Consider the following 22,137-nt stretch of genomic DNA (forward strand, 5'->3'; position numbering starts at 1 on the left):
AGGTGAAAGACTTGTACACTGAAAACTCTAAGACACTGATGAAAGAAACTGAAGAAGATACAAATAAATGGAAAGATATTCTGTGCTCATGGATTGGAAGAATTAATATCGTTAAAATGTCCATACTACCCAAGGCAATCTATAGATTTAATGCAATATCTATCAAAATTCCAATGGCATTTTTCACAGAAATAGAACAAACAAACTGAAAATTTGTATGGAACCACAAAATAACCTAAATAGGCAAAGCAATGTTGAGAAAGAAGATCAAAACTGGAGGCATCACACTTCCTGATTTCAAACTATATTACAATGCTAAAGTAATCAAGACAGTCTGGTATTGGCATAAAAATAGACACATTGATCAATGGAATAGAATAGAGAGCCCAGAAATAAACCCATGCATATATGGTCAATTAATTTATGATAAAGGAGTCAAGAATATACAATGGAGAAAGGAAAGTCTCTTCAATAAATGATGTTTGGAAAACTGGACAGCCACGTACAAAAGAATAAAACCGGACCACTATCTTACACCATACACAAAAACTAACTCAAAATGGATTAAAGACTTGAATGTGAGACCTGAAACCATAAAACTCCTAAAAGAAAACATAGGTGGTAAGGTCCTTGACATAGGTCTTGGTGATGATTTTTTTAGATGTGACACCAAAAGCAAAGGCAACAAAAGTAAAAACTACTGTTTTCCATAGTGACTGCACCAGCTTGCAAACTGGTGCAGTCACTATGGGAAACAGCATGGAGATTTCTCAAAAATTAAAAATAGAAATACCACATGATCCAGCTATCCCACTACTGGGTATTTATCCAAAGAACATGAAATCAACAATTCAAAGAGATTTATGCATTCCTATGTTCATTGCAGCATTATTCACAATAGCCAAGACAAGGAAGCAACCCAAGTGCCCAACATCAGATGAATGGATAACGAACACGTGGTATATATATACAACGGAATACTATTCAGCCATAAAAAAGACAGAATCGTGCCATTTGTGACAACATGGATGGACCTTGAGGGTAGTATGCTAAGTGAAATAAGCCAGACAGAGAAAGACAAACACCGTATGATTTCAGTAGTATGTGGAAGATAAACACATGGATAAGAAGAACAGATTAGTGGTTACCAGAAGGGAAGGAGGTAAAGGAGGGCGAAAGGGGTAAAGGGGCACATATGCATGGTAATGGATAAAAACTAGACTATTGGTGGTGAACACGATGCAGTCTATACAGAAACTGATACATAATAATGTACATCTGAAATTTATACAATGTTATAAGCCAATATGACCTCAATAAATTAATTGGGGAAAAAAAAACTTTGAGAGGAAAATAAAGTAAAAATAAATAAGTGGGACTATATGAAACTAAAAACCTTCTGCACAGCAAATAAATCATCAACAAAATGAAAAGGCAAACTATGGAATGTGAGAAAATATTTGCAATCATATATCTGATGAGGGGTTAATATCCAAAATATATAAAGAACTCATACAACTCAATAGCAAAAAAAAAAACAATTTGATTAAAAATGGGCCAAGGAAGTGAATAAGCATTTTTCCAAAGAAGACATACAGATGGTCAATAGGTACATGAAAAGATGCTCAATATCACAAATCATCAGAGAAATGCAAATCAAAACCAGAATGAGATATCACCTCACACCTGTAAGAATGGCTATTATCATAAAGACAAGAAATATGGGGCAGGCCCCATGGTGTAGTGGTTAAGTTCAGCATGCTGTGCTTCAGCAGCCCAGGTTAGTGGGTTTGGATCCTGGGCGCGTACCTACACCACTCGTCAGCCATGCTGTGGCAGTGATCCACATACAAAATAGAGGAAGACTGGCACAGATGTTAGCTCAGGGCTAATCTTCCTCAAGCTAAAAAAAAAAAAAAGAAAGAAAAAGAGGAAGATCGGCAATAGATGTTAGCTCGGGGGGACTCTTCCTCAGCAAAAAAAATAAGATAAAATATATCACTTTAAAAAAAATGACAAGAAATAACAGGTGTTGGTGAGGATGTGGAGAAAAGGGAACACTTGTGCACTGTTGGTGAGAATGAAAATTGGTGCAGCCATTATGGAAAACGGTATGGAGGTTTTTCAAAGAATTAAAAATAGAACTACCATATGACCCAGCAATTCCATTTCTGGGTATTTATCTGAAGAAAACGAAAACACTAACTTGAAAAGATATATGCACCACCATATTCCCTGCACTATTACCTACAATAGGGAAGACATGAAAACAACCTAAGTGTCCATCGATGGATCAACGCGTAAAGAAAATATGGTATATATACAATGGATTATTATTCAGCCATAAAAAAGAAGGAAATCTTGCCATTTGTGACAACATAGATGGACATTGAGGGCATTATGCTAAGTTAAATAAGTCAGACAGAGAAAGACAAGTACTGTATGATCTCTTTTATATGTGGAATCAAAAAAAAAGGAAACAAAACTGAGCTCAAAAATACAAAGAACAGATTGGTATTGCCAGAGGCAGGGGGTTGGGGGAGGGTGAAATGGATAAAGAGGGTCAAAAGGTACAATTTCCAGTTATAAAATGAATAAGTCATGGGCCAGCCCTGGTGGCCTAGTGGTTATGTTTGGTGCACTCTGCTTCAGCAATCAGGGTTTGGTTCCTGGGCGCAGACCCACACCACTTGTCTATCAGTGGCCATGCTGCAATGGAGGCTCACATACAAAATAGAGGAAGACTGGCAACAGCTGTTAGCTCAGGGCAAATATTCCTCAGCAAAAAGAGGAAGACTGGCAACAGATGTTAGCTCAGGGAGAATCTTCCTCAGCAAAAAAACAAAAACAAACAAACAAACAAAAAAGTCATGAGGGTGTAAGGTACAGCATGGTGACTGTGGTTAATAATACTGTATTGAATATTTGAAAGTTGCTAAGAGGGTAGATCTTAAAAGTTCTCACCACAAGAAAAAAATTTAGTAACTGTATGGTGATGGAGCTAACTAGACTTATTGTGGCGATCATTTCACAATATATACAAATATTGCATCATTATGTTGTATACTTGAAACTAATATAATGTAACATGTTAATTATACCTCAGTAAAAAAAAGAAAATTACTGATGAAAAAAATCAAAGATATTCTTTTTTTTTAAAATAATTTTATTTATTTATTTATTTTTCCCCCAAAGCCCCAGTAGATAGTTGTATGTGATAGCTGCACATCCTTCTAGTTGCTGTATGTGGGACACGGCCTGAGCATGGCTGGAGAAGAGGTGCGTCTGTGTACACCCGGGATCCAAACCCGGGCCACCAGTAGCGGAGTGCGCGCACTTAACCGCTAAGCCACGGGGCCGGCCCAAAGATATTCTAAATAAATGGAGACATATTCTGTATTCCTGGACCAAAGACTCACATTGGTAAGGTGTCTTCCCTTGGCCTATAGATCTATAGATTCTTCTCAACTTGATCTATAAATGAATGCAATCCCAATCAAAATCCCAGAAAGCTATTTTGTAGAGATTGAGAAACTGACTCTAAAATTTATATGGAGGGGCTGGCCAGGTGGCGCAGTGGTTAAGTTCTGTGTGCTCCGCTTTGGCGGCCCAAGGTTTGCAAGATCGGATCCCAGGCACGGACATACACCACTCATCAAGCCATGCTGTGGCAGTATCCCACATACAAAACAGAGGAAGACTGGCACAGATGTTAGCTCTAGGCCAATCTTCCTTGCCAAAACAAATGAATAAATAAAATAAAATAAAATAAAATTTATATGGTAAGGTAAAGGACCTAGAATAGCCAACACAGTACTGAAGAGGATGAACAAAGTTGGACTCACACTACCCAATGTCAAGAATTACTACAAGGTTACAGTAATCAAGACAGTGGTTTTGGTGACAGAATAGACACGGATCAACGGAACAGAAGAGAGAGCCCATACAAGTAAGGTCAACTGATCTTTGACAAAGAAGCAAAGGTAATTCAGTGGCAAAAGGATACTCTTTTTGGAACAATGGGACATCCATATGCAAAAAAGAAGAATCTAGACACAAACCTTACATCTTTCACAAATATTAATTCAAAATATACCATAGATCTAGGTGTAACGTAAAACCATAAAACCCCTAGAGTATAACATAGGAGAAAATCTAAGTGACTTTGGGTTTGGCAATAATATAAAAAATGAAAGATGAAAGAAAAAATTGATAAGTTGGACTTCATTAAGTTAAAAACTTCTGCTCTGTGAAAGACACTTTTAAAAGAATGAAAAGACAAGCCACAGACTGGGAGAAAATATTTGCAAAACATGTATCTGATAAAGGACTGGTGCCTAAAACATACAAAGAACACTTAAAACTCAACAACAACAAAAAGTAACAATCTAATTTAAAAATGGTCAAAAGAATTGAATAGAGATCTCATCAAAGATATACAGATGGCAAATAAACATATGAAAGGATGCTCAACAGTATATGTCATCAGAAAATTGCAAATTAAAACAACGAGATACCGCTATCCCCAGTAGAATGGCTAAAAAAAATTCTTTTTTTAATTGACAATACCAACTGCTGGTGAGGATGGTACTGAGGCAAGAGGAACTCGCATTCATTGCTAATGGGAATGCAAAATGGTACAGCCACTTTGGAAGACACTTTAACAGTTTCTGACAAAAGTGAACATAGTTTTATCATATATTATGAGTTGAATTATGTCTCCCCTACCAAAAGATATATCGAAGTCCTAACCCCCTAGTACTTCCGGATGTGACCTCACTTGGATATAGGGTCATTGCAGATGTAATTAGTTAAGATGATGTCATATTGGAGTAGGGTAAGTCCTTAATCCAATCTGACTAACGTCCTTATAACAGGAGAAGAGACATAGACAGACACACAGGGAAAATGTCCCATGAAGATGGAGGCAAGGATTGAAGTGATGCATCTACAAGCCTAGGAACACCAAGGCTTGCTGGCCATCCTCTAGAGCTAGGAGACAGGCATCGAACAGATTCTCCTTCAGAGTCCTCAGAAGAAACCAAATGTCCTAACACCTTGATTTCAGATGTCTAGTCTTCAGAACTGTGAGAGGATACATTTCTGTTGTTTTAAGCCACTGAGTTTGTGGTACTTTCTTATGGCAGCCCTAGGAAAGTAACATACCATACAATCCAGCAACTGCACTCCTAGATAACTACCCAATTGATTATATCCACACAAACACCTACATGTGAATGTTTATAGCAGCTTTATCCATAATTGTCAAAAACTGGAAGCAACTAAAATGTCCCTTCATCTTGATGAATGGAAAAACACACTGTAGTAGATCCATATAGTGTAGTATTATTCAGTGGTAATAAGAAAGAGCTATCAAGCCACAAAAAGACACAAATGAGTCTTAAATGCATATGGCTAAGTGAAAAAAGCCCGTGTGAAAAAGCAATATATTGTATGCTTCCAATTATATGACATTCTGGAAAAGGCAGAATGATAAAATCATTAAACATATCTGTGGTTGTTGGGGGTTTTGGCCTGGGGGGAATTAAATAAGTGAAGCACAGGGGATTGTTTAATGCAGTAGAACTACTCTGTATGATATTGTAATGGTGAATACAAGACATTAGCATTTGTAAAAATCCATAGAACTTCACACCACAAAGAGTAAACTTTAACGTGCACAAATATTTAAAAAACAATTTAGGAAGTCAAGAGAAACCATGACGGAATGTACAGCGTAGTAAAAGAATTTAAATGTATTATAAATGTATAAAACAACCTCACTGAAGAGAGTAGAGGAAGAAGGTGCAGACCTAAGTTATTTTGGAAATGAGTGGAATCTGTAACAATAAAGGCAAAAGGAACTGTACATAAGCACTGTACTCTAGTTGATGCTTTTCCTTCCCACAGGGGTACAGGTTAACAATACTGAGACCACCATATATGTATACTGGAAATGAGTAATTAAGTAAATGGATGGCCAATGGTGGGAGCCAGGATTCTCAATGTTGGAGTGGGAAGTTACAGATAAGCAAGAGGAGGAGCTAGAATGATCCATGAGGATCAGATTAGAGTTGCAGACATCAGTAGGAACTCATGTTTAGCTGAAGTACAGTTACAGGTGGTTACATAGATAAATATTTATAAATATGTATGTATACACACACACACACACGTAAGTATACACACATCTCTCTCCTTGCTGTCAGCTGAGAGGATCTAGAAGAAATGACACCGCAGTAAAAATGAGTGCACCTAAGCACCTAGATGCTGGTTCTAATATCATTCTTCAATAAAAAGAACCAGGGTTTCTTGGAGCAATGGCTGATTCTAGGACTGAGGTAGGGAATATACAAGATGAGCCTAGAGCATCTCGTAGTGCCAGAAAGTAAGAAAATGCTCAGAAACAAAACAAAACCCAAAACTCCAAACAAAACAGCCCACAGTGAAGGGGGTACGTCAAAGGGACACAAGAGTGAATTGAAAGAGATCCCAACAGCCAAAGCTGAAACAATCTGAGCAAGGAAATAAATAAAGCAGTATTGGATGATAACCCAAAATATATAATGAATACCCACTGATATAAATACATGATAAAGTCAATGAATGAATGAATGAATTCCAAGTATTTATAAATTTACTCTGCCTCTAGGAAGTGGAGCATAACTCCCTATTTCTTAAGTATGGGCTGCATATAGTTACTTTCTTTCAAAAAATACAGTATGAAAAGGGAGAAAAAAATAGTAATTTTACAGTGGAAAAATCTGACAAACACTACATCAAGCCAGGTGATCAAGGTTAATATCAACAGTGATAATTAATATTGATAGTATGTCCACTTCCCGTGACATGATGACAATGGCACTTTACCTCTCTGGTCTTCCTCCCTAAAACACGCTACCCTAGTCTGATCATGAAAAAAACATCAGACGAATCCCAATTAAGGGACATTCTACAAAATACTGAACCATTAATTCTCAAAACTGTAAAGGTCTTCAAAAACAAAGAAAGTCTGAGAAACTGTCACAACCAAGAGAAGCCTAAATAGACATGACTACTAACTGTAATGTGTATCCTGGATGGGATCCTGGAAAAGAAAAAGCACATTAGGGAAAAATTGAGGAAATCTAAATAAAGTATGGTCTTTAGTTAACAATAATAATAATATATGAATATCAGTTCATTAATTGGGACACATATACCATACTAATCTAAGATAATAATGGGGGACTGGGTATGGGGTACATGAGAACTCTCTGTACTACCTTTACAGTAATTCTATAAACATAAAACTGTTATAAAATAAAAAATTTATTTTAAAAAAGGGACATTCAAAAACTAATACAGCTGGCCTGAGAAATAAGGAAAGGAAGGAAGCAGGTAAATGATACTGATTTAAATGATTACAGATAATCTCACCAGCACAAAATTTTAATGCCATCATCATTCTAACATTCTGTTTGTTCATTTGAGCACTGTGTCTTGCAGATTCTTCTGTACTCAAGAATCCTATTTCAAAATATAACAAGTCTGGTACCTGGAGACTTTGTATAGAATAGACTCAGGAGCTGGATTACTTCAGGTCAAATATCAGCTCCTAAAATGTTCTAGATGCATGTTTTTGGGCAACTTGCTTAACAACTCTGTGCCTCAGCTTTCTCATCTGGAATATGAGTATAATAATAATAATAACCATAATAATAATATGACTCCATAGGGTTATTGTGAAAATGAAATAAATTAATACATGTAAAGCACCAGAACGGAAACTGGCACCTCTGTGTTAATTGTGTTAACTATTTAACCAGTTCATTCGTTCAAAAAAAATGGACCAACAACAAAGGGTTATGAATCAGAAATAGTAAAAGCTCAAAGGAGAAAGTGTTAAATTCAACTTGGGTCTGGTAAAGGAACACAAGGATTTGTAGAAGGAAATGAAATAAAAATTGCCATCTCGGCTCATTTTGTCAAACCAGGGTAGGCATACACAAAAGGAAAACTAAAATTTTTCATATCTAGTTTAATTTCTTAGTCCTCAAACCTATAAAGTTAATGGTGGCAGAGTCTATATCACAATATCAATTTTAAGGTCTTCTAAGCAACAATAACCTTCCAAAGGGGTTCTTCCTGTTTCCAGACAACTATACACTTCGCTTGCAGAGAAATTGGCAAGGCCTTTCAAATTTGACTTCAGCCTGCAGAAATACTTCTACTAGCACTGAACAGGTCCCATGCCTCTCCCCTCCAAACTCTTCTTCCAGAGAAGCACCTTGACGAAAAGAAAAGCATCCATAATGATGACTATAGGGCCTCTGTTCCAAACATTTATCTATTTTTTTTGTTTTGCTGAGGAAGATCGGCCCTGAGCAAACATCTATTGCCAATCCTCCTTTTTTTTTTTTCCCCCTTTTTCTCCCCAAAGCCCCAGTAGATAGTTGTATGTCACAGTTGCACATCCTTCTAGTTGCTGTATGTGGGACGCCGCCTCGGCATGGCCGGACAAGCGGTGCGTCGGTGCGCACCTGGGATCCGAACCTGGGCCTCCAGTAGTGGAGCGTACGCACTTAACCACTAAGCCACGAGGCCAGCCCCCCAAACATTTATCTATTAATATATCGCAAAACAGCCACAAAGTAAGCCAAGCCAAGTAGCTCAGCCTTGACAAATGGTTTCCCTTTCTTTTTTTTTTTTTTTTTTTTTAAAGATTTTGTTTATTTTATTTTTTCCCCCCAAAGCCCCAGTGGATAGTTGTGTGTCGTAGCTGCACATCCTTCTAGTTGCTGTATGTGGGACTCGGCCTCAGGATGAACAGAGAAGTGGTGCCTCGATGCGCACCCGGGATCCGAACCCGGGCCACCAGCATCGCAGCGCGCGCACTTAACCGCCAAGCCACAGGGCCGGCCCTCCCTTTCTTTTAAAAAAGGAAGAAAAGCAATACTTTATTTGGTACATATTTGGTTCCCCCCACATAAATGTCATCTCAAGTAACAGGAAGGAAACTTGAGGCAATTTGTGTGTCTGTATATGTGTGTTTGTAGGGCGCTAAAGTAGAGTAGTAACAAAAAATGTTACATAAGAGGAAAGCGGGAGGGGGCCGGCCCCGTGGCTTAGCGGTTAAGTGCGCCCGCTCCGCTACTGGCGGCCCTGGGTTCGGATCCTGGGCGCGCACCGATGCACTGCTTCTCCGGCCATGCTGAGGCCGCGTCCCACATACAGCAACTAGAAGGATGTACAACTATGACATACAACTATCTACTGGGGCTTGGGGGGGGGGGAGGAGGAGGATTGGCAATAGATGTTAGCTCAGAGCCGGCATTCCTCAGCAAAAAAAAGAGGAGGATTCAGCAGGATGTTAGCTCAGGGTTGATCTTCCTCACAAAAAAAAAAAAAAAAAAAGAGGAAAGCGGGAATTTTCTGTCTTTTCTAATAGATATTACAGATAGAAAACAGAATCCATGTACTGACAAAATTTTGTCCATTATGACACAATATTAGGCTATTCATGTAAATCCAAGATGTTAATCCTATCTTCTGAAGTAAAAGCTAACATTACAAAATTTCCTAAATATGAAGTTTCTACAAGGAATAATAGCCTTTAAATACTTGACAAATAAGGTAGGAGTTGTGTAGGTTTAATATTTTTCCTCATGTATACCCAATTAAATTACCTGGTTTGTGTTAATGTGAAACTATTTTTCACGTTTAAAATCTTTTTATGAATAAACATTTTCAGTAATTTTCAAATGAAGAACAATAGAACAAGGCCACAGTGGTTCAAAAATAATTATTACAAAACAATTAAGTGGGGCTGGCCCAGTGGCGTAGTGGTTAAGTTTGTGTGCTCCGCTTCAGCTGCCTAGGGTTCCCAGGTTCAAATCCCGGGTACGGACCTAGGCACTGCTCTCTCGTCAAGCCATGTGTGGCAGCATCCCACATACAAAATAGAGGAAGATGGGCACAGATGTTAGCTCAGGGCTAATCTTCCTCAGCAAAAAGAGGAGGATTGACAACAGATGTTAGCTCAGAGCCAATCTTCCTCACGCACACAAAAAAACAGTTAAGATAATAGTGCAAAAGCCTGACTACAGACTGTGGATTGAATTCCATTATTTATGGAATATGAATTCACAAGAGTTTCTGTATATTAACTACATAGTTCTTGCAACAACATTTAATTGCATTAAACCAAGAGGAGGAAAAAGGAAGTAATTAAAACAGTTTAAGCTAAGTTGGTAAAGTTAATTTTATTAAAAGTTGCAGCTTTGTTGGTTATCTGAAGTATAGTTTTATAATTGAAATTCACAATGATCACACAATTAGACAGAATTAAGCAGAACTTAAGTCATTCCAATTTAAAGTTAACGACTATCTTATATACAGTAGATAGATTATATAATTCAACAAAAATTGAATATATTAGAAAAAGATAATAGTGGAAAAATACTAGAAGAAGGGGGAGTAATACCAGTGAAGGAAGTCATTTGTCTCTAAAGCTAGAGAGGAAAGATCACAGCAGACAACTAAATTACACAATACTCCAAGAGGGTATTCAAGTGTCTAAAAAAAAGTTGGTTCAATAACAGAGATACAAAATTGCTCTCGCAAGGATTTTAGCTGTTTGATGAGTCAAATATTCATCATATCAAAATATATTTTTTAACTTAAAAATCAAAAGGTGGCTGACCTCCAAATTATAAACTTCATTTCCTTCTCTGACTTCACTACCGTTGTGTGATAAGAGCAAGAGAAGGAGAACAGTATTAGGAAATAGAATGAAGATCAAACCAGAGTTCATATAATTCACATGTATACAAGTTCTTTCTACTTCAACACTTTTAATTTACTAACTTTCATCCTCACTAGCTCAGTAACATTCCATAGAAATGGCATTTCAACTGTACCACTACAACAGAGGATATTAGTGATTGTGAGCTGTGATCTTAGACTTGTACATCATACTCTCTACTTCTGTAGCCTGTTTTTTGGTACTCATGTGTAAAGTTGAGGATTTTTTCTTAATTAACATTATTGATAGGATTTAACATAATAAATTCTGTAAAGCTGAACAGGTGCAAAAGAATTAGAGTCTTTAAAATGCCGGTGAAAAGAGAGAAGTAATTACGATGCAAACAAAAGTGGAGTATTTTTTTTAAGTATTGAGGAAATATTAAATGGTTCTTTTAAATTTATTAAATTAAAAATAAGAATGGTGTTGAAAGAAAATTGCAAATCACTCAACATACGACTAGTGCTATGTAATTTTAAATAATAAGAGATGAGAAAAAGCGATTGGTATAATGAAAAACTCTTGCTGGCTAAGAGTTCATCATGACCTCTGCATAATCCTTAGTCTAAAGTTAATTGAGGAGAAGATAGGAGTTTGCTGGAGAATATAAAATTTAAGAAGAGTTAAGGTGCTGATCAAGTGTTTATTTCAATCCATGAATGATTCCATAAATTTAAGGCCTATTCAAATCTCTACAACATCAAAGTGAGGAACAAGGTAGCAATGACAAGCCACAGCTGCTAAGACTTTCCCCATGAACTGCTTGTGGAGATGATCAAGATGGTGTTACCTTTTACAACATATTTTCTATGGATATAAAACTGGTCTGTTTAAAAAAAAAAAATTATTGATACACATATATTTTATACATATTATATAAAATGGTTATGCCTTGTTTTGAGGTTTTAAAGGATGAGTTTACATTCCTGTTTGGTGAAAACTATTCAAGAACTACAAACATAAGCCTCTTCCAGTCATTTTGGACTCTCAAATTTATTAATTTATAAAGAGCCTTTTGGAATTCATCCTGTTCCAAAATAGAAATTTCTGTTAATTGTTTCCCAAATGTCTATGTCCTGTCTCTTCAATTACACTGTTGAAGTTCTTCACAGGCAATGACTATGTTTCTGGACATTTTGATTATGATGTGTCTTGGTGTGGGCCTCTTTGGGTTTATCTTGTTTGGGGCTCTCTGTGCCTCCTGTACCTGGATGTCTGTTTCCTTCCTTAGGTTAGGGAAGTTTTCATCTATTATTTCTTGAAATAGACTCTCTGCCCCCTTGTCTCGCTCTTCTCCTTCCGGGACACCTATAACACGGATGTTAGTGCGCTTGATGTTGTCCCAGAGGTCCCTTAGACTGTCCTCACTCTTTTTAATTCTTTTCTCTTTTACCTGTTCACCTTGGGTAATTTCTTCTAGTCTTTCTTCCAGCTCACTGATCCGTTCTTCTGTATCCTCTACTCTGCTTTTGAGTCCCTCTAATGAGTTTTTCATTTCCAGTATTGTATTCTTCATTTCTGATTGGTTCTTTTTATATCTTCCATTTCTTTGTTGACATTCTCACTGAGTTCATCTATTCTTCTCCCCAGATCAGTGAGCATCCTTAACACTCTTAGTTTGAACTCTCTGTCAGGTAGGTTGCTCATTTCTGTTTCACTTAGTTCCTTTTCTGGGGTTTTGTCCTGTTCCCTTACTTGGAATGTATTCTTTTGCCTCCTCATTTTGCCTCTTTCCCTGTGCTTGTGTCTACGTATTAGGTAGGTCAGCTACGTCTCCTGCTCTTGGATAGGTGACCTTATGTAAGTGATGGCTTAGGAGGCTTCCAGTGTGCTTCCCTCAGTTCTCAATGTTCCAGGGGTGGCCCCTATGTGGGCTACGTGTGTCCTTCTATTGTGGCCTGTTAGCTCTCCCTATAGGCGCCCAGGGAGGCTGAGTTATGCTCCTGGCCAGCTGTTGTAATGCTCAGCTGCTTGTAGTTGTTGTGGGCCCTTCAGTCTCTTTATCAGGTGTGGGGAGCCCCAGCACAGTTGGCTGTAAGTTCTAATACCACATTTGTGTTGCAGTATTTCTTTTTTGTGAGTAGGCCCCCAGTGTGGCAGGTTGTTAGGCTCAGGGCCTTAGAATTGCTGTAAACCTCTAGCCTATTAGGTCTCTTGTCAGCTCTCTGAGGATTGCAGCTGGGTGGGGCTGGCCTCAGGCACAGGAGCACCCAATTGTTTCAGGCTTTGGAAGGTGGGGCAAACCTCCTATGTGGGTCTTTGAGAAGCACAAGTCTTCTGCAGCTGACAAGCCCTGCCGCCCAGAGGTCCACACACACAGTCAACACAGTCCTGCCCCGTGTGCGCACCCCGACCTCCCCAAGCGGACCCAGTCTCTCCACGGCGGGAGCCCCACACACTCCGCCACCACCCCACACTCTCCACCCGCTCCTTGTGCACACCCTGCCCCGCTCAAGTCAGCTCAGTTGCCAGGCTGCAGAAAATCCAGTCACCAATCTATGCAGGCCCACACGTTGCCTGAGGGCTTGTTGTTAGGTGGGGCCAGTCTCTAGGGTGGGCTGCCTGCCTTGGCTGAGCTGGATTAAATCGGTGCTCTAGCGGGTGGAGCAGACCCTGGGCTAGCAGGCCTCAGGGAGAACTCCAATGGCGTCTGTGTCAGCACGCTCACACCAGGCCACAACAATGGCCGCCGCCAATGTCCCAGTCCCTGGAGAGGTCTCACCCCTCACCGAGATGCACTCAGGGCCTATTAGGTGAGTCTCTTGTCACCAAAGCAGTGTGCACCTTTCTTTCTGGTGATTTTAGGATGCTTTCTGGCACGGGTGAGTTTGTGCGCGGGCCCTTTAAGAGCCAGTTTTAGTTTCTTTGTGAACCGGGTTTTCTGGGGGTGCTCCCCAATGCTTTAGTAGCAGGCAAGGTCAGATATTATGCCACTGGTGTCGATTGTGCTGGGTCCACAAAATGCCCACAGCGGGGGCGCTCCCCGGCTCAGGACCCCGCGCCTCCAGGGAGGGTGCGTACCTGTGAGCTGCTCCCGGCGGCCGTGACGCTGGCGGCTTGTGAAGGCGGCGTTTTTCCTCTCCAGAAGGGAGTCTCTGCCTCTTCCACCCCAGTTAGGATTGTCCGTTGTTGCAGGAGTTCCTCTCATCCAGTTTTCAGTTCTGTCTCAGGGGTAATTTTTCCACGAGTAGTTGTAAATTGGCTGTGTCCACGGGAGGAGGTGAGTTCAGAGTCTGCCTACGCCGCCATCTTGACTCCCTGACTATGTTTCTAACTATAACATCAAGTCTAAACAAATGCCTACAGAATGAAGAGTTCAAACTAAAAACTGAGGTAATTATAAACCAGCATGAACCAAGAAACCTTCTATCAACCTTTTGCATAGCATTCATGTTCATGTTAGACTCTTATTATTTTTTTCCTAGAGAAGAGACTATGGAGATAAGCCATTGGTGAGTTTACATGTAACTAAAACTAAAAGACAGTTAATTAGAATCTTTTATGGTTCTACTTATATTTTTTAAAAGTTCAGTATTTGTGTTCTTCATTCTAATATATATATATATATATATATTTTTTTTTTTTTCTCGCAAAGCCCCAGTAGATAGCTGTATGTCATAGTTGCATATCCTTCTAGTTGCTGTATGTGGGATGTGGCCTCAGCATGGCCGGACAAGCGGTGCATCAGTGCGCGCCCGGGATCCGAACCGGGGCCACCAGTAGCGGAGCACGTGCACTTAACCGCTAAGCCACGGGGCCGGCCCCTCTAATATATTTTTAAATGTATATGTTTTGCTGTTATTCTTAAAGGCATCTAGAAAACAGCAACGTATTTCTCAAACTGATATTAAAAATCAGAATCTTATTGATTTACATTATTCTGAGAATGTACGTAAAGAGTATCATAGTTTATAGAACAACAACTTCCATCTCAGTGAGAAAACACAAATGTGAATACATACAAGTCCATGCCACTTAAACGTATCAAATTGTTTAGTGATAGTAAAATACCATTTTAACATTATGTTTCATACTTGTACAAAACAATTAACAACAAACTTTAGAGCAAAGTCTTTAAAAAGTTTACCTTTTAAGCAACTAATATTAAGACAAGTGAAAAAAGAGTTCAGTTTCATTTGGGGCTGCATCTCAAAGCACATTCATGCTTCCTAGGCCACCAATATAGAATTTTGGATCACTGATGTTAACACTAACATGTTCTGAGTGCACACCTTACATGTGCACGTGCGCTCACACACACACACATTCATTCTCATTCTTATTCTCTCCACGCCCCTCCCTGCCTTTCTCTCTCTCCCATTCTCCTTCTCTCCATACACAGACATATAGTCATATGGAAAGACAGAGAGTATGTGGTAAATTGTAGACACTAAAAATCTGTTGTGGAATTTAATAAAAGACATAAAAATCATGAAAACACTTACTTCATCAGCCACCATACACCTGGAAAAAATAAAAATAAAACCAAATTAATCTCTTAATTACCAAAGTCAACCATTTTAAAAGCTCTGATTAAGTAATTTGCCATAAAATAGTTTACAAATGTTAAAGTGCTAAGACAGAGAGAGGTGTTTATAAGTGTGCATGAGAACATGGGCCAGTGCTGATTTTATAAGACTCTCCAGCTGCCAACGGCACATGGTTATGTGGGAGTGCTAGAGCTTAAGACGTGCTGTTCCCCACTGTCCACCCATGGAGATAGCTACAATGACCCTTCAAAAATATGAGCAAAATGGCGACTGATTGTACCAATGACTTCCCTCTTTACTAATAAACCTTCAACTTGGTCTTCCCTAGAGATTAGAAGAATGCTGTATTAAAGTGGAAGAAAATAAATGTCAACCACATATTAGTATGTTATACACATAATAATATATCCTATATTATATATGCTAAGCCTATTTTCAAGCTGAATTTTGGTTTCTACTATTATTTTGCTAAATTTTCTCTTCTCTGTTCTTTCTTATTAACTTATAGAAGTAAATTATATCCACTGAAAATTGAGGCTAGAGGACATAAACTGAGGTCCTAAGTAGAAGAAAAAGCAAAGAGCAAAAAGAAAGAATAGCAGGTATGGTTAGGATCACAAGTGGTCCCTTAGAGACAGTGAGTACAGCACAAGGGGAAAAACCAATCTCTTAATTGAGGGGATTTCCAGGCAACCTAAAAAAATACTGAAATATTAGAAAAATTGGAAAGGAATAAAGTTCTCACTTCTATTTTTTTCTTCCTTTATTCCCAATGGTCTTGACATCATAAAATTTTATAAGGTGTCTTTTAACATAAAACACAAATTAAGAATTTGGTAATAAATATATTATCAAGGAATAAGTTACAAGTAAAATGGAATTTCATTCTTAAAAAGAAAAACAATGTCAGGTTACACAATAAGTATTTTTATGGAAAAATAAAATACAAATACTTTAACTGAAATTTAAAACATATGCAAGAGTAAAAAGTTTATTACTTTTCTTTGCAAACAAGCCTAAAAAGTAGAAAACTAAAAAGCAATACTTTGAAAAACATGATTTATTTCCAGGAGGATTCGTGTGTACACCTACTTTTTCACTTTAAAATCCAACTCTAATTTGGTAAAGATGTCATTCACTTGAAGTGAGTGTCTACTATGTACCTAGCACTGTTCTAAGTGCTAGGGAGATAGCAGTGAATTAAAAAGTCCTTCCTTCACAGAAAGTGACTGGAAGAAGAAGACAATAAACAAACATGATTCAAGTGGTGATAAGTGCTATTAAAAAAGAACTAAAAGAGGGTAAGGTTGAATAGGGAATGTAGGGGAGGATCAATTTTATAGAGTAGTCAGGAACAGTCTTTATGAGAAGGCAATCTGAGTCTATTCAGACACAAACCTAATGAGGAAGGGAATCTCAAAAAAAATCTGGAGGAAGAGTATACTCAACAAAGTGATCAGCAAGTACAAGGGTCCTGACATCAAGATGGCTATGACGTAGCTAAGGAAGAGCAAGGAAGTTAATGTGACTAAAGTGAAGTGAATCTGGAAAATGGTAGAATTATAAGGTTGGAAGGCAGCTGGAGTCCTGACTATGGAAAGCCTTATAAGCAATGGCAAGGAATTTGGATGTTCTTAGAATCCTTTGGAGGGAAGCAACATTTTACCTTTTAAAAAGATTACTCTGGCTTATAGAGAATAAACTGCAGAGGGCAAGAGCAGAAGTAGGGAGAGCAGTCAGGAGGCACCTGCACTACACCAGGAGAGAAACAACAACGTATGGATGCGTGGTAGAGGTGGAGGTGGTGAGAAGTGGTCAGTTTAGGTACATTTTGAAAGTACAGCCAATAAGATTTGCTGATCAATTGGGATGCGGATGTAAAAATAAGAGAGAAGTTAAGAATGAATCTTAGGATATTGGCTTAAGCAATTAACTGTGAAAAATGGTGGTGATACCATTTACTGAGATAGGAAAGGCTGGGAGAGGAGTAGGTTTGAGGATGACAATCAAAAGTTCAGTTTGGACATGTAACCTTTGTGATATCCATTAGATATGCAAGTCAAACTGTTGAGTAGGCCACTGGATATGTGAGTCAGGGGAATGGTAGGGATTGGAGACATAACAAATTTGAGAGTCATCAGAATCTACATTGTGGAATGAGTGAGGATCCAGGGGATTCTGAAACATGACAACTTGACTGTGTCTTGTTCTCCTCTATGCCCAACTCCAAGTTCCTTAACTTTCTAAAGTTAAGCAGCTGCCGAGACGTGTAGACTGCTGGACAAGGCTTATGGCTCTAGCGCAATAACATCAGAGCAAACTGGTATGCAGCTAAATTGCCCTGTGGGTGGCTAACTGACTGAAAAGCAGCATCAAAGCCTTGGGCAAAAACTGAGAGCTGTGGATCACTGGAATAGCTTGGCTTCCAGGTATCTGAAGACCTCAGGGATAAGATTACCTTCAATCTCTCAGAATATGCTGGATTTTCCTAACATGAGACTGGTGTGTCTTCCCTACTTTGGGAGCCAGAACAGTTCAAGTAGATCAGAGAGCATTAGGCTTCCTTCAAGTGTCTCCAGTGACTGTCCTTAAACTTTAGGCTCTATGTCTATTCTGACCTCTGGGATTCCGGCTGTTAAGGATAGTTCAGCAACCAGATCTGATTTCCAACGAGCCATCAGAGAAAAATAACTGACCATGTGAAAGGTCCCAACATTTGAAAGAGCAGAATGAGAGTGAATAATCAGAACACATACCTTGTGAAAGAGAAGTGCTAGAGAAGAAAGATAAACACCTGCACAAAAATTCTTAGCGCACTTAAGCAAATTCTAATGCAACACACACACACACACACACACACGCACACTTCCTAAAGCTCAAAAGCATGATTTTCAAACTAAAATGAATAGATGAATTAAAAAAAAAAAAAATGATGGTCATTATTGACACCTAAATAAGTAGACTGGAAGATGAAGTGCAAAGATTATACCAAAGCACAGAGTAGAAAGTTAAATAAATGGGGCCGGCCCCGTGGCTTAGCGGTTAAGTGCGTGCGCTCCGCTGCCGGCGGCCCGGGTTCGGATCCCGGGTGCGCACCGAGGCACCACTCCTCCAGGCATGCTGAGGCCGCGTCCCACATACAGCAACTAGAAGGATGTGCAGCTATGACAGACAACTATGTACTGGGGCTTTGGGGGAAAAATAAATAAATAAAATCTTTAAAAAAAAAAAAAAAAGAAAGTTAAATAAATGGAAATACTGAAGGAAAAGAAAAAAGACTTGAAGGATAGATCCAGAAAACTAATATGTGAAAAATAGGTGTTCAAAAGGAGAAAAGACACCACATGAAGGAGAGGCAACAATTAAGTAAATAACAAAAGAAAATTTCTCTGGGCTAAAGAAACACCTCTGGTGGATAACTGAAAAAGGTAACCAAGTTTCACATTAGATTGAAGAGAAAAGATAAATATCTACTCATATCCTTATAAAATTCATTAATCTTAAGAATAAAGAGAAAACTTTATGAGTATTCAGACAGAAGGAACAATTATCCATAAACGGAAAAAACAGGCCTGGCATTGAACTTATTATCAACACCAGAAGCTAAAAAAACTATAGAAAAGGATCTAGACTACTTGAAAGGAAAGCAGAAGAACTCATGAATCTTACACCAGCCAAGATACCCATTATTTGTACGAGACGGCAAAAAGACACTTGAGGCTAATCAAGATCTCTAAGATTACACCACTCAAGCAAACATCTGATGAAAAATACTTCTGAAAATAACCAAACAATAAACACACCTTAACATAGATTCAAGACAGAAGAAGATGAAAAGGAAATCTGGTAAGCAATGAAGCTTGATACGCACGAATTTAATGGATGATGTGTGTTCTAAATTAGGACTCTAGAAGCAGAAAGGACACGTTCTGAAAATCTGAATGTGCAAAACTGAAGGGAGGTAACAAAGAAGAGAGGGTGCTGAAAGTACTGTAAAGCAGAAGACCAAAGAGATGATATTGAAAATCGGGAGACCAAATGAGATTACATAGGGAGTAAGAGTTAAGGGAGAGGAAGAGGGGCAACACTCCAACAATTAAAGGTCACAGAGAGGAGAAGGATACAGCAGAGGAGACTGACAAGGAGTGTCTCCTAATGTAAAAAGATACAAGAAGAATGTGGTGCCCTAGAAGCCAAGTAAAGAAATTGTTTCGAGAAGAGGGGAATGAACAACTGTAGCAAATGCTGCTGAGAAGTCTAGTAAAATGAGGTCTGAGAATTGAACATTTGATTTGGCAAGAGACCATTCATAACTCCGACAAGAGCAGCTTTGATAGAATGGTAGGGGACAAAAGCCTGACTTGAGTGAGTTCAAGAGAGTATGGGAGGAATGGAAGGGAGAGAGTAAATAGCGATTACTACTTATCAAGTAGAGATACTACTTAGGAAGGAACTACCCTGTAGTCAGGAGCAAAGAAACATGGTAGCAGCTGGCAGGAAAAGTAGGGTCCAGAAAAGATTTCTAAAAAAATCTTTTAAAACATAGAATAGTATAAATAGCCCAATAAATATCTTATTGACTCTATGAGTGTAACATCTAGCAGGCAGATATAAATGTGGATCAGGAACTTGGGAATCAAGTCAAGACAATAAATAAAAATGAGAAAGTAGCTATGCATGAAGATGACAGAGGAAGTAGAAATGAATGGGGTTCTCATGTGTAAATTGTAAAAAAAGGGGAGAAATTTTTCATGGCTAGAAGCTTGGGAAACACTCTCTTTTAGAAAGCAAAGGGAAGGAACCAGGAGCATTCAAGGAGGAGGAGAACAAGGCTCAGGGTGTACGAAGTACAGGGGAAACAAATTCACAACAGAGTAAATGGGTTAACAGTTCAAATGCCACAGAGATGTTGCAAAAGATAAGGCTAAAACGCCACCATACTAAGTTATCAGGAGCTCACTTGTAAGTATTATGCAAAAGTGGTTAAGAAGACTGTGAGTAGTAAAAAATGGAGGCAACCGATATAGAGAAATCAGAAAGGAATTTTGGTAGCAGGAAAAAAAAAAAAGCTTAAAAATAGGGCAGTAGCTGTAGAAAATGTTGGAAACCTGAATAGTGGGCAAGGAGTCAACAGTGAAAAAGAAAACAAGAAAGATGACTGACGGAGACCTTAACGTGCTACCATAACTTAAAAAGGAAAAATATGGCTAATACGATTTCTCACTTCATGGAAATTTTACACCACATTTGAATGAAACTAGTCTACTTTGTAAACAAAGGACTGCCCATAATCACAGTTATCCCTAAAAATAAAAATAGCTTTTTCTCCCATTGGGAAATGGCAAATATGATCTGCGTTATAGGGACTTTAACCTACAGCTAAAAAGAAAACTTCCTTCATTAAAGAGTATCCATTGTATTTGGCAAAACTGGTTTGGTGTGCCAACAGCTATACAATTCTATCTGAATTTTACAAGCAGTTCAGTTTTCTATTGTTACAAAAAATAAATAATATTCTTTGTTCCAAATTCATTGTTATTTGCTTGAATTGTAATTTATCCAGCTTGGCCGCAGACATCAAAAAGCAACTTTTCATTTCATTAAGCTGTTTCCAAAACCTGGAGGCTCCTTACATTAATCATCCACTTACAATATCAAGATGTACATACTCCAGTGTTTGCAGCAGCCATATCTTTGGATGCACATGCTCAGTGTTTGCTATATTTAACCCAAATTCTTACATAGATACAGAAGAGAAAACTGAACAGCATTATACTTTTCTGAGAATCATTTTACACACCAGCTTATTTTCTAATCTAAGACTCAGAATTGAACAATTTGTGTTTAACCTGAAGCTCTTCTCCAATTTCTTTATATTAAAAAAAACCCACCTTTTCTATAATTAACACCCATAGATGTTTTGAATAAATCACGTGTGTAAAAATAAAACAGTAAAACTCTCCAAGAGAATAGTTTGATTACACTGAGAATTTAATGAGGTGAACCTATATAATACCAATGCTCTCATTCTGTTTTGAATCATATGTACAGGATTCAGGACTTGGTACCTGAAAACAGGATCTGCTTAATCAATTATCACGCATGCTTCAGCCTCGGAAGTGGGCTATTACCTCAGGAACAATAATGATCTTTTAGATATTCATACGTAATCTGTCTATTCGCATTTATATACTAAGTGGCTGATTTCATACTATACCATACTACATACCATACCACTCGTTAATATGGTATATCTGACCAATGCTAACAACGTTACTTTAATAAACTCCACCTTCTCTCCCCTACAGACCGAGCCACAGAGACCATGGATTCGAAGGACCAAGTCATAACTTTTTTTCCAGCCATAGCAATGTCTTAAAATACTTTCTCCCACAACTGTGAAAGTTCAACATGATATAATGGACTTTGTTTTATTTGTTTAGCTTTAATATTACTTATTTTTGGAATTGGGGATACATTCATACATGTACATGATTCAAGAGTACGAAAGTGGAAAGTCTCTCTCCAAACCCTATTCCTCAAGAGTGTCCCAACTGGCTGCTCTGGAGGCAACAAAATTACCAATTTCTTGTATAACCTTTTAGAAATATTCTCGTAAGTACAAGTTTATATAATAAGTATATATATGTGTATATATATGTCACAAATAATAACACAAGATTTACACCTTTCCTGATCTTGTATAGAATCCCAAAAGTGCACAATATAGTATTGTAACATGATACTAACGTGTAACATGAAAAAGAAAAGGAAAAAAATTGAGGTTGAAATTTACAAAAAAAATCCTTGTTTTCCATTGCTTTGGCAAACGGCAAGTAAATATCCTAGCCAGGAAACTTG

General features: G+C 38.2%; 1 protein-coding gene across 5 annotated transcripts in view; it reads right to left on the minus strand.

Moving 5' to 3' along the window:
- The window catches only part of ZRANB3 (zinc finger RANBP2-type containing 3), a 239,961-nt gene that overhangs the window by 128,616 nt on the left and 89,208 nt on the right, over positions 1 to 22,137 (minus strand). For 3 of the 5 annotated variants that reach the window (XM_087435092.1, XM_004423871.3, XM_087435095.1), the window contains exon 3: positions 15,232 to 15,250. The exons of 1 other annotated variant lie outside the window; for it this stretch is intronic. In XM_087435092.1, the coding sequence (XP_087291218.1) occupies positions 15,232 to 15,250 (19 nt within the window). Of the gene's footprint in view, positions 1 to 13,807; positions 13,989 to 15,231; positions 15,251 to 22,137 lie in introns of all 5 variants that reach the window. One more of the 5 variants, XM_087435093.1, reaches the window with a different exon arrangement.

This window comes from Ceratotherium simum, chromosome 9, assembly GCF_057802395.1.
Source record: "Ceratotherium simum simum isolate JZ-2026a chromosome 9, ASM5780239v1, whole genome shotgun sequence".
Classification (NCBI taxonomy): Eukaryota; Metazoa; Chordata; class Mammalia; order Perissodactyla; family Rhinocerotidae; genus Ceratotherium; species Ceratotherium simum.